This window comes from Curcuma longa, chromosome 14 (genome assembly GCF_044706935.1).
Source record: "Curcuma longa cultivar G26 ecotype Majalengka, Jawa Barat chromosome 14, ITB_CL_G26_1.1, whole genome shotgun sequence".
NCBI lineage: Eukaryota > Viridiplantae > Streptophyta > Magnoliopsida > Zingiberales > Zingiberaceae > Curcuma > Curcuma longa.
In genome coordinates this window covers 7,344,280-7,358,019 of record NC_133874.1, presented here as the reverse complement: position 1 = coordinate 7,358,019, position 13,740 = coordinate 7,344,280, and the positions used below count along the sequence as shown (strand labels likewise).

Below are 13,740 nucleotides of genomic sequence, written 5' to 3'. Positions count from 1 at the left end.
ATAATATAAATAAAATCTGAACGCGCGGAGGGTTGTTCGGGGATTTTATGCGCATGCCTGCAGAGCTGCCTCTTCTTTCTTCTTTCTCTGCAGCTGCTGCATCAATCCATTCCCCCACTGCGACATCCTTTTCAATTTTTGGGCTTTGACCCCTCAAACTTCACCAAATTCTCCGGGGGCTCCTCTCGCTCTGATCCAAACTACGCAGGTCGCTCTCTTCGTCTTCTACCCCACTCCTATTCCCTTCTATTTATACCCTCCCGATGTCGTCATTCCTCTTCTCGCCATCGCCCGCCCGAGGAGGACGACGAGGCCCGCGGTCCAGATCCAAAGGCGAGTTTCGAATCCTTTCGTCTTTTTTTTTTTTTTTTGTATGTTTGCTTATCGGCTTGTGGGCTGATTCCTATGGATCTATTTTCGTCTTCATCATCTGTTGCTGTAAAATTTGCTATAAATTTAGGGTTTTGTTGCTTTGATCTACATCTGATTTTTCTTTTTCTTTTTTATTTTGGTAAATTTTTATTTTGATTTTGTCTGAAGATTTTGCGATTGGAATTAGGGAAATATTAGTCATGATTGTGGTTTGATTCCTATGGATCTGTCTCCTTGTTCTGTTTGTTGCCTTAATTTCTGAGCTACTTTTAGGGATTTGTTGCATTGATCTAGATCAGAAGTTTCTTTTCAGAAGGAAAATTTTGTTCTAATTGGAATTAGTGAAATTTTAGTTATGGGGTTGAATAATAGGTTAGAGGGTGCGCCGGAGGCATGGATGACTATGTGGGGATACCTGAGGACTTGAGGTGCAAGAGATCGGACGGGAAGCAGTGGAGGTGCAGCGCGCTGTCGATGCCAGATAAGACTGTCTGTGAGAAGCACTACATCCAGGCGAAGAGGCGGGCGGCAAACTCGGCGCTGCGAGCTAGTGAGCGGAAAGCAAGGCGGAAGTCGATGGACGACGGTGATATCTACTTGGAGAGCAGAAGCAAGGAGGTTGAGAGGTCCAGGTCTGTGTCTCCAATGAATAATGTAGGTGGCGCAGAGTGGGCGTCCAGGGGCAGGTACAAGGAGAAGGTGTCTAGAAGTCAGGGACAGGGCTTGTACTCGCGTGAGATGGCTAGGGGGGTTTCAGCCCATGGTGGGTTTGGCAGACCTACTCAGGACGTTGAGCAAGATGCAGATTACATGGAGGAGGACCAAATTAGGTCAGGATACAAAACTCCACCGTTTGGCAGGGAAGCAATGAATTATGGAAGTGGCCCAGCAGTGAGTCTGATGTTCTGATTTTTTTTCAAGAATATAAATGTTTCTTTGCAATTATCTTTGCTTTTAAGAATCATGTATTTTCTATCTGGTCTTATAGGATTATTCAGGCAAAACTTCTGGTTCATCTGATGAGGTGGAAGGATTAACTTGTCATCACTGTCAGAGGAATGATCTAGCAAGTGTTGTATGGTGTATTAGTTGCGACAGCAGAGGATACTGTAGCAATTGCATATCAAGATGGTATTGGCATATCTACCATATGCTAAGATTTGAGTTCCTTATTGACAGAAAGTTAAATGCTTCATGATGTATTGCGTCTGTTAGGTATGCTGACATTCCGGTGGAGGATATCCGTCAGGTTTGCCCAGCTTGTCGTGGTATTTGCAACTGTAGAATATGCTTGCAAGCTGACAACTTAGTTAAGGTAGGGCTCACTTTTTCTTCTCTCAAATTAACAATTGCAGTCATATATATCCTTCAGCTCTTTTTCTCATTGATGTGTGTGTTTTTGTTAACTCATGCTTTCCTTTGTATTAGGCTAAGATACATGAGATGCCTGCCATAGATAAATTGAGATATCTTCATAGCCTTTTGAAATTCATCCTCCCTATCCTGAAGAATATATATAGGGATCAATGCTTCGAAATTGGAGTTGAAACAAGGGCGTATGGTATTTCATCTTGTTGTTCCTTTTTTTTTTAATGCACTGGTCTAGAGTTTTCACTACTGTTTGCCTTTTTTCCTTTTACGTTTCTCATATTATGTTAGTTATCATGTCCCAGGGCCTAAATCTGATATTCCTAGAGCAAAGATAGATGCTGATGAACAGATGTGCTGGTACTTCCCCATCTAATGCATAATTTTCCCCCCTAAGTGATTACACTCACTCAGTTATGTTAGTGTTGGCATTAAGCTATGTTATCATTTCTATGTGCAGTGACTTGTGCAAGGTGCCAATACTTGATTATCATCGCCATTGCACCAAGTGCTCATATGATTTATGCCTCAACTGTTGTCGTGATATTCGACGGGCATCTTCAGTTACTCTGCCCACCGATGGTTGGTCATCTGATAGAAGCAAAGATGTTGCTGCTGAAACCGCATGTCCAGAATCATCTGGAAAAACTGAGACTGATGAATGCTCAATTAACTTTGCCCATCAATTTCCCAAGTGGAAAGCAAACAGAGATGGCACAATCCCATGTTGCCCTGTTGAGGCAGGTGGTTGTGGCTCCTCAGAATTAGTTTTAAGACGGCTTTTCAAAATAAACTGGGTTGCAAAACTGGTCAAAAGTGCTGAGGAAATGGTCAATGGATGCATAACTCGAGATCCAGATACTTTGCCAGGCTGCCCTTGTCAAAATAATATTGTTTCTGAATCGAATGGGTCAAGTGCATTCACTTGTCGCCAATGCTCCAATAGAGAGAGTAGCATTGATAATTTCTTGTACTTTCCAGTAGCACAAGACATAAAACTTAATGGTATAAATCATTTTCATCAGCATTGGTCTAGGGGTGAACCAGTTGTTGTAAGACACACATTTGAGTGCCCATTGGCTTCAAGTTGGGATCCAACTATTATCTGGAGAGGCATTCAAGAAATGATAGACAAGAAAACTGACGATAGTATAAAGGTGAAAGCCTTCAGCTGTAATGATCAGTCAGAGGTATGCTGCTTCTTGGTGACTACGATTCTTTATTTGATGTGAAATAATGCTGCTCACAAGGTTATTATGACAACTTTAATGTCATTGAGGCATGCTATTACCATTATATTTCACTTTTTTGGAACTTTGATAATTACTGTGATACTTTACTTTTGATGCTAAGTGTCACTTTATTCCGATAATCTTTGACTATGGGAAATCATTTTCTCTTAGAACCTCTCATTATCTCAGGTATTTTTCATCCATCATATTTTTATTTATACTTTTATTTGTATTTTATATTTTTAAAATATAGTCAGTATTAGGGTTCATAGGGAGGTTCTTCTATTGGAAAATTTTGGGAGAGTCAGTGACCGACCAACTACTGCCACCCATCTTGTTACTTGGAGAGAATCAGAAGGATGAATTTAAATGTTGTATATATACAGACCAATACTGCTTTTCCCTTTACTTCCATCTGATTTTGGAGGAAATGAAAGGGATTGGACATAATTAAATTCCTTCTTGGTAAACAACAGAAATTGACAAATTTATTCCTTTTCCTCTCTTTTTCCTCCTATTTTTGTCTTAGTAAATAATTCCATAAATAAATATCATCTACAGGTGATTATATTTTACTTTTAATAGACTAATAGTAGGGGAAGATGAAGACAAAAACGACTTGGTTAGCAATAATAAAACAAAATAAAATATATTTAAATATAAATGATGATATGGTAGGGAATAGGGCTTAATAGCGTAGAAGGATCCATATAGCCGACCCCATCTAGTGGGATAAGGCTTGGTTGTTATTGTTGTTGTTGTTGTTGTTGTTGTTGTTGTTGTAGACTAATAGCAGTGTAAAATCTTCAAGTTAAGGATCAATAGATATGGTCCTTGATTATATCTAATCAAGGTTGCTTGTTCATTGTAATCAGCAAATGACTGAATTTTCTAATACCTTTCAGTTTAAGAACCTGTCTTACAATCATCATGGTGCCATTTGTTTGACCTACAAACTATACTTTGGCAGGTTGAACTTCAGCTAGGTCAGTTCATTAAGGGATATTCAGAGTGTACCTGCGAAGATGGCTCGCAAGCAATGTTAAGAATAAAGGATTGGCCAACTCCAAGTGTAGTGGAAGAGTTTATATTATGTCAAAGACCAGAATTTCTTGTTAATTTCCCTTTGATTGAATTTCTTCATTACAAGTGGGGTATTCTGAATCTTGTTGCCAAGTTGCCACATGATACAATGCAAAATGAAATAGGCCCTAGACTTGTTATTTCTTATGGTACGCACAAAGAGCTCAGTAAAGGTGCTCCTGTTGCCAACCTTCAAGTTAATATGGGTGATATGGTAGGTTAGTCAATTTGCCATTTTCAATTCCTATCAGTCAGTTTCATTTTTGGAGATTGTCACTTAATGCTGTCTTGTTCTTTGTTATTATTGATTATATGCTCAGCCCACATGTTAGAACCTGTTCGACAGATTATTTTTACATCTAACTCTGTGTTCCATTATAAATTCTTAGAGTTGCAATGGTGTTTTCAATTCCTTGTGATTTGCAAAGGTGTTGTTGGCGAGGAACTGTGCCTTGCCAAGTATGTTGAATGGAACTTGATATGTGATGTTTACTTGTTCTTCAGGATTTGCTTGTCATCCATATTGGATTATAACACATTGCTTGAGGTGATAATTGAAAGCACGTGGTAATTATGCTAGCTAGTTTAAGATCATAGAGTGGAAGAGACATTGCTTTTAAACATGTTCCCCCTTATTTGATACTAGATTTGATGACTCATCTTCCTCTCATGTTCAGGTTTAGACTTTAATAATTGCATGCTTTAGCATCATGGTTAGGTTAAAAGCCTCTCAGCTTAGTTTATTTCTATTTTGTTCTGTTCAAGATTCCACATTAGATCATGCTTTAGTTCAGTTTTAGCCTTTTAAGGATTCATTTCATTATCCACATGCATATGTTCTTGGATTACTATATGATATTTGTCTTAAATGAGAAGATCAGCTGTTGGATTTCATCTAACTGAATTTCAATTCAATTGTCTGATTTTCTAAAACACATGGAGGTATATAAGGCAATCAACTAGTCAGACATTATTGTCTGGGAACTCACTGACTTGAGCTTATGAACATGATGGTGGCACTGACACTTCAGAAACTCAATTCTAATATGATAATACAAAGATGGAACTTTAAATATTTTATTCACATTTTCACAGGCAGTATTAATAATTTTTTCCTTGGACAATGAATCTTTGCAGGCGGTATTTTATACTCTATTTACTATCTCAGTAATGTGGTTGTCATTTTAATGGTACAGTCTCTGATGCCTTTGTCCTTGTTTAGGTTTCCCTATTAATGCACACACCAGAGGCAGCTTTGATGGGGTCTGAATCTAATAGGAACTTCAATAAGTTTAAACCTGAAAATCCACCCGAGGATGACTACCTTACATATTCTAATATGCCTTTCAATGGGATTACACGGCAACCTGCTCTTGAATCTCAAGAACATCATAAAGAAAATGAGTTTTCCTTGGGTTTGAAAGCGACCGAGGATAATCCTATGGATTTTCATGAATTCAATAGCAATGGTTCAAGTGGCCATGAAAAGAGGGATTCTTGTTGTTCTGACTCTTCTGAAAGAACATGCCCTGGAGTTGTATGGGATGTTTTCCGGCGACAAGACATCCCTAAGCTCAATGAGTTCTTGAAGACACATTGGAAACACCTCACAAATACTAGTCAATCTACAGATTCAGTAAACCAACCTTTTGCAACTACTTTGTGTCGCCTTATGTACCATTTTATGTAATTTTTACATGTATGAGTTTGGCAGGTCTTGCCTGTTTATGATCAAGCAGTGTATCTAAGTAAAGATAAGAAGCAAATGCTAAAGGAAGAATTTAGTAAGTCTATGTGATTGTTAGCTTCTCTTTATTCTATGCTCAAGATGTCTAACTAAAAGTTTCTCATCTTGATGATGACTCCAAGATCCATTTTGCTATTGTAGTGGACTTCTCTTTATTCAGTAAGTTTGCTTGTCTGCTTGCCAGGAATCGAGCCATGGTCTTTTGTGCAACATGTCGGTGAGGCTGTTTTTATTCCTTCTGGATGCGCTTTTCAGCTTAGGTATCTCCAGGTGAGATTCAGTTTCAGATAAAGTCAAAGCATCTCAAGTGCCAAATAATTTCTACAACTCTAGGTACAAGCGTTGTTTTTTTTTATCATATGATAGTTGTTTATGAGATACAAAATAACGAGTTGGAACAAAAACCTACACAGAATCATGGGGTTGAAAATAGTAAATTCTGATTATGAACTCATTTGTTTTACCTGAGTTTTTTTCATGCTATTGATGAACTTAGGTATGTAAAAAGAATTTTTAATTTTTTTTTTTGTGGTTTCTGTTGGCCTTTTAGTACGTTTTGTTAGGTTTCCAACAATATTGCTTAGGAGTTTGCTCATGAAATTGATATAGTGCATTGGCTATCATGACCCGCCACTCAAATCAGAGAACTGATACAATAACTTGTGAAGCCCAATCTGATAATTTTCACCAAGTGGCACTAAACTTGGCTCCACACTATCAGCCTTACCCTTCATCTCCATTTAAATGACATTTTCTAAGAAAGATTGTTTTCTCAGGAAACAAAATTAGCATGCTACTTTCTTTCAATCTTGCAGTCATCAGTTCAGCTGGTCCTCAACTTCTTATCTCCAGAGAGCTTAAGGGTGTCATCTCGTATGGCTGATGAGATTCGCTGCCTCCCGAATAATCATGAAGCAAAGATTAAAATGCTGGAGGTATGCTCAAATATTATTCTGTGACTTTTCTTGTTACTACTTTTCCATGCCTTTAGTATGTCTCAAATCTAAGTTTTTTTCCTCTCCAGGTGGGAAAGATGTCATTGTATGCCGCAAGTTCAGCCGTCAAAGAAATTCAAAAAATAACACTTGATCCCAAGTAAGCACGACTCATTACCTCTCGATTTAGTGTCCACTTTTATGCAGTGTGTACTTGAGGGGAAGATAGCCCAGGTAGAGGTAAAGGGGAGATAGGAACTAGTCAATTCCCTTGTCTATTTTGGTGAAAGAATAAAAAATAAGGGGAGGAAGAGAGCGACACGAAGCTCTTCTCCTCAGATTTGGTTCCCATTGAAAAATGGAGCATCCTCCTTCCCCATCACTGATCCTTTCCTTCCCCTCTTCTTCATCTCAAGTAGACACAATATAATGATGTCTTTACTTTGATAGAAGAAAATAGAAGGGAAATGAAATAAGTTTAGATGACAGAAAGGAAAAGAAAAAAATGTTATCTGCTTGAACTGTAGCAAAGAAATGAACGTAAAATAAATGTTGATTCTGTCCAAGTTAAGAAAAAGATTGTAATTGATTAGAAATAGATGTCACAATTCAGTTCTTTTCTTTGTTTCATTTCCCAATGGAATGGAGAGAAATATTCTCACTTGGTGATTTATGTTTAGGATATGTATAAATTTCATTTTCGTCCATTAATTCCCTTCTGAGTTGGACAAGTAAACACAACAGTAGGAAATCCTGTTTGTTTTCAATTAATATCCCTAATCTTCTCTCGGAGTATCTACTACACTTTAGGTGTAATGTCATTGATGACATAAATCCTTTCTTGCAGGTTTAGTTCAGACATCAAATTTGAGAACCAAAACCTGACCGCATTAGTTTCTGAGAACTTAGAAAAGGTCATAAAGCGAAGACGACGACCCATTTGCAGTTGAATCGGGTCTCATTCGACGATGTAAAGATTGTTTTGTGCTTAATTTTATGTACATAATTGGTCATGTCAAAAAAATCTTGCTTCAGCAATGTACTCATTATCTAGCTCATAGCTCTATTCTTTTGTCTGCTTAATAGTAATCTCTAATTATGTTTAGAGATGCCCCTTCATCACTTCACCGATTTGTCTTGTTTGTGCTATCGTTTTTAATTGGCTCATTAAGTTTGTTTGCCCTTAATGACCCTCAACCAAACTTGGCGGGCACATTAAAATACAAATAAATATATATATATATATATATTTATATAAATCACGTCACAATTTCCAATTCACACTTCACTTCACGCCTGCTATCGAGCGCGCCGTGAAGCCCAAAAGTGGAAGCGCCTTCTTCTTCGTCTCTCCTTTTCTTCTTGGCGCCCATTTTTCTCTTGGCATCCCTTCGCATTTTCTTCTCCAATATCGAACACCAACTCTCAACCCTGGGCTCGGCGATCCGGTCTCTCCTCCAAGCCATGTCTGCTTCCTCCCGCCCCCTTGCCCTCGCAGCGAAACGAGGAGCTCCGGAGCCACCGCCGCCTGTCGCGGTGCCGATGGAGGACACCGTGCAAGCCCTAATCGACCACCTCGTCGCGCCCCTCCTCCCCGCGAGGGCTTTTCCGCAGGCCTCGCCCTCGCAAGAGGAGCAAGAATCCGTCGCCAGACAGGTACGCCATCCCACCCTATTTTCCCATCTTTACTCTAATCAACGTGCATAGTGAGTTGTGCCTATTGAGTTTATTGGGGGTTGTGGAAGAGCGATGGATCATGACCATGTTGGGGTTGCGGGAGAACACCCTCATTATGGTAACCTGATGTCTCGAATTATTAGATGAAAGTACTAGGAAGACAGGATTACAAGATAGGGCATTTGGATGACAAATCAACAAAATGTGACCTGTTAGTGTTGATGGTATTGGGAATTTTATACAAAGCGATCAGGATTGACATGATAATTGTTTTTCTTCTTGTCAAACATAGTTGACTTCTCAATGTAGTAGATTTGTGTCCTCACTGTTGGGGACCGAATGTACATAGATGACCGAAGAAGTTAGGTGAATAGTGATTATACCTGCAAATGCAAACTTATCTACTCTTGCTAGTGCGTAGCAAGGTCACAAACAATGTAACTGCAACAAAACAAAAACATAAATATGTTTACGCATACCAATTGCTAACAAGGCAAATTTAACATGGTTTGGAATCTTCGTTCCTACTTCTTTCTTCTTTGCGGTTAACTATGGGAGGTAGTGAAACCTATTACAACATGAATAGTTGCATCATGGCATCAAAACACTTACTTAGGGCATGAATGCGCCAACACTTACTCCTTTCAATATGCTACCGATTAAAGTTTCTACTTAGTGGAGATATTAGCAAAATTCCAGCTTTGTTTGAGAATCTTTATATGAAAAAGGATCTTGTTCACTTTTCAATGAAAATTGGTGTATTTTTTACTTTTTATTTTTTCTCCTTTTATTGTTGGTCAATTATTGAGGCTTTAAACATAGAAGATTCTAATAAATTTCATACTTGAGAATTTTTTGTGCATCATATCTATAAGTAAAATCAATTCATTTCACAATCATATCTCACTAAAAAGGATAAACAGGTCGAGCAGAATTCTTTTAATATGCATTAACTACCCATCTGTATGTGAAGAAATTTAGGCGGAAAATTGGCCATCTATGTAACAATGTTTCATGGACTGTCTGATTTTAGCAAATATTGTTTGTATCAAACATTTTTATGAGTCATCTCATCAGTTTTCTATCTTATTTAGCCTAGTTATTAGTTAGTACCATAGCTTGCCACATTAAAGTTGTCTTGATTGCTTTGCTCTTTTGTACATAATAATGCAGATGCATTCTGTTGTCCTTCTCTACAACTATTACCACAGGAAGCAATTTCCACATCATGTGTTTCTTGATTTTAGATCATTCTGCAAACAAGCAACTATAAGCAAACCTAGTCTTCTTAGTTTTATGAAATTCATGCACAAAAATGTGGAATATTCACTAGATTTGGACAAAGAGCTCTCTATCATGGAAAAGGAGATTATGAGTGCATGTGATATTGCTACAACTTTAGATGCATTGAAGAATTCTACAAGCATGGATGGATGGCCAGTTTCAAAGGTTGCTGTATTTCTTGTAGATGCTGACCAAGAAAAATGTTATCTCGAGTTTGGTTCTATAACTCAGGGAATATGGTCTTTGCCAGAGGAAAGATTTGCAATCAAATCTTTTTCTTCGGACTATTCCAACAAATCATTGAAAAATGAAGCTTCACTGCAGCATCTTGCAATTTCTACTGTACAGCAAAAAACAGGTGTTAGTGTTTCCTTAATTCTCTCTTTTTTAGATTGTAACTTTACCTATCCTCTTTTAATTACATTAAGGATGTAGAATTTGGAATATATCGATAAATAGTTTTTTCCAGGCTATTGAATCGAACATCTTGTCATACGTGTACAGTTCTCCATATTTTGCACAAGATATGAAGTTGCTCAATTTGATGTCTTATCATATATACTTCTTGTGCACAAGATATGAAGTTGATTGTGAGATTTTATAGGAGCATATAAATCTTGATCTTTATTGCAAGAATTTTCTATATTTCTGCAGGGGTATGAAGTTGATTGTGTCCCTTCATTTGTGAGACTCTGTTCCTTAATGTGATCCTCTTCATTTATCCAAATGATTATGAATTATTTGCATCAACCTCCTAAAGGGCTAGTAAGGTCTATTTTGAAGTGATTAATCACCTTCCTCTCCAAACACATACTGGATGGATAGATCATGTTTTTTGACACTAGACCACTATTAATGTATTGATCAAGGCAGTCAATACTAGTCCACTACTATTTTTGTTAATATGCAATACTATCCAATTTAGATTGAATCACATTACTAAACGGCATGAAACATTTTTTTTTACTATTGACATTGATGTTTGTGTTTGTCCTCATGTTTTGAATCACTTTTGAATCACTTACCCTAGTCTCTTTTTTTTCACTTTCAAAAAGAAGAGTGATCTATGTTGGCTGTTATTATTATATTACTATCTTCATTCAACTTTGTTGATTTAACAAGTTTCTTGCAGCATTTGCTTATTTGTATGGACAACTTTTATATCCATCTTCCCTTGACTGTCAAAGAAATTTAACTAAAACCTTTGTTATTTATTTACAGTGTCATTTTGAAAGTATTTTTTCCTGCAATGGAACAGGTGATTGCTGCTCAAAATTCTGTGTTCTGGAAGATCATTTGGTATACTCATTAAATGATGAAAAGACAACAACTATGCTGTATATAATGAAATCTCTGGACACTGTTAATGGCGCACTTGTTGCATTTTCTATTAAAGATGTTCTAAGCAGGTCTGTTACCACAATAACAATGAAAGTTTATATCTAACTGTTTGGCATTTGCGATTTTGTTATCGATAGTTTGATTTTGTGTTTTTTAACAGTATTTTTGTGAAATATTGTTTGTGTTGATTGAACTACTCTTTGTTATCCAACTTTAATGATAGCATCAACTCCATTTTACAGTTTGAGAGGGCCTCTTGTTAAAGCTGGCTTAACCCCTGAAGTCACTTCAGTGGTTGAGTACTACCATTTGTTGCCATATGTTGATATATTGTCTGATTGGCTGTCGAGGTACGTAAATGTGTATATCCAGGCCATCATGAACATGGAATTGTTGCTCTATTTTTCCTATAATATCGAGTTTTTATAACAGAGTGGCACCACAATCTCCTTATTTGAATTCCTCACCAAGGCATTCGATAGATGTGCATAATTTATCAGAGGCAGGTAGACCATTTACAATGATAGATCATGGGCTAAACAAATCTTACCTGTTGCCAGCATCGAGAGATGAGGCAGTAGTAGACAAATCTGCCATAAATGAGAACACCAACGAGATAGGAAAATCAGATGTGAACACCGCTACAATTAGCAAATCTCTAAATGAACCATCATTTGTTGTTTCCGATCGTTGTAAGATCGGGAACAACTCATCCTCTGATCAGTTGCAACAATCATCATCGAGAGAGGATGCTGGAAGCAGGAAAGGTGTCATTGCAAGCCCATGTTTGAATAGCCGCGGAGGTGATATCTACTGTTCTTTAGATGGCAGTAATGGTTGCACTGACAAGGTACATCTTCAATATAAAACTCAAGAAGTATTTCTTTGTAGTTGATTTACATGTTTTAAAATACAATATGTGTTGCTAGTTCTAGCTTTCCCCCCTTTTTTTCGTTACTTCCAACTATCTAGATATAACCTCGACAATTATCTTGATATTATAAAGCATCATATTCCTTCTCTTTTAAGATTATGACGAAATATTGTATACTCTTTCTCCTAGAACAATACTACACTATTATCTTCTACTTTCTCCTGTTGTAAAATCTGTAACAATTGGCATATGTATTAACGTCTTATCTGATGGATATCGATATGAAGTAGAACTTTGTGTATCTGACATTTTAGAACTCATATTATCTTCCTAACTCTATGGTTGAAATTTTTTCTGTCATTTATAGGTAGATGGAACGAATATAATAAAGAGACGGCGTACAGAAGATTCCTATCATCTGCCTCATATACCAGTTGCAGCAAACTGTACATCTGAAAATATTGATGAACTTGATCCTGCCGCGCCTTCAAAGAAACATGAAGTGGTGCATGCTTCCTTGAGAATTCTTCAGAAGAGCCGAGATGATTTGGTAGAGGCTGTTTTGGTATTCTTATGGGTTGTTTCCCCCCATTTTTATTAATGAATTCCCTTGCTGATAGGTTCGAGAACATCGACGTTTGGATGATGAACTTGCTCAGTGTGAGATGAAAATACAAGCAATTCTATCTGGTAAATTCTTTTTCGTATCGGTCAGCAAATTCCTTGTGCGACTGGAACTGGATTATGCTTATTAAAACTCTAACCATAAATCTCTGTTCCATGACATGCTTCAGTGTCAGTGTTTATCGCAAAGTTTTTTAAAAATGCAAGCAGTTGGTGTTGCATAGATAGTACTCTAATATGTGTTTATTGTTTTCTCCAAGGGAAATTGGATGTTGAATCAGTGATTCTCACCAATAATGCTTTAAGCTCGAGCCACATGCATACAAGCACATCGAGGTCCTCACTTTCCGAGATTAAGAGCCCACAACAAGAGATCAGAGTTAGGAGATTATCGGAAGCAATTCTCCCATCGAAAAGTCCTTGTCAGGCAAGAAGAAAATAACAAAAACTTTGCATCATATAGCTTTGCTTATAGTATTGATTCTCTTATGTATTTTCTTACGTTTTTGTGATGCATTGTTGAAGAAACAACAAAAAATTTCGACTTTTGCAGGAATTGGACAACATTTGTTGCCAGAATGGCTGGATAATGCCGAGATACTCTGTGTTCCCATCCATTGCCAATGGTAAGTTAAAGCCATTGTGCAGCTCTTTGGCACATCACTTCATTTCTGGTTGTAGACAGTCGTCACTCATCAGCAAATTTTGTTTCTCTTCTCACAGAACGTTTCCAGGCTAGTGTATCAGTCAGAGGAATCGACTTCGAAGCTAGTGTCGTCGGCGACTTTAGGAGCAATCCTTGTGAGGCACGATCATCTGCAGCTACTAACATGATACGCAAACTTCATACTATGTCAGATCAGCAAGCCCTGCCTTGAATACTTCCCCTATCTTGTTCTTAGTATTGTTGCCCCTGAAGTAAGTACTAACTTGGCTGCATCATTAACATTTCTTACCAGGTTTAGTAGAAGTGTGAGACTTGTTTGGAGTTGTGTGTGATATCTGTTCCTCAGTATGTTTCTCACCTCATCTCATATTCCATTATCAAGTTCATCAACACATGCTTTATGTTGGACCGATAAAAGCCTATATAGTTCAAACTAAGTTGAGTTGATGCTTTGCCTAGGTTAATAGCCATGCTTCAAGAAAAAGGAAAAAAATGAACACCATAGTGAGTAATAGTTGCATCAGTTAGTGGCTAAC

The 13,740-nt window shown here is 37.5% G+C and overlaps 1 protein-coding gene and 1 pseudogene across 1 annotated transcript; both read left to right on the top strand.

Moving 5' to 3' along the window:
* The first annotated feature begins 275 nt into the window (after positions 1-275).
* LOC141845182 (E3 ubiquitin-protein ligase JMJ24) lies at positions 276-7,868 on the top strand. Its single transcript, XM_074733239.1, has 14 exons — positions 276-333; positions 745-1,263; positions 1,361-1,503; positions 1,588-1,687; positions 1,801-1,933; positions 2,046-2,100; positions 2,201-2,930; positions 3,943-4,269; positions 5,278-5,691; positions 5,770-5,839; positions 5,987-6,072; positions 6,618-6,737; positions 6,827-6,897; positions 7,585-7,868. Exons 2-14 carry the CDS (start codon positions 766-768, stop codon positions 7,685-7,687), a joined length of 2,850 nt encoding a protein of 949 aa, XP_074589340.1. The 5' UTR covers positions 276-333; positions 745-765; the 3' UTR covers positions 7,688-7,868.
* Positions 7,869-7,923: 55 nt separating this feature from the next.
* LOC141844835 (uncharacterized) lies at positions 7,924-13,632 on the top strand (annotated as a pseudogene).
* Positions 13,633-13,740: the final 108 nt, after the last annotated feature.

Bases quoted from the DNA above. Each gene is read 5' to 3' on its own strand.
- LOC141845182 (XM_074733239.1), top strand. From the start codon at position 766: ATGGATGACTATGTGGGGATACCTGAGGACTTGAGGTGCAAGAGATCG. The intron at 1,264-1,360 runs GTGAGTCTGATG...CTGGTCTTATAG, and splicing joins ATTATGGAAGTGGCCCAGCA to GATTATTCAGGCAAAACTTC. The intron at 1,934-2,045 runs GTATTTCATCTT...ATCATGTCCCAG, and splicing joins AGTTGAAACAAGGGCGTATG to GGCCTAAATCTGATATTCCT.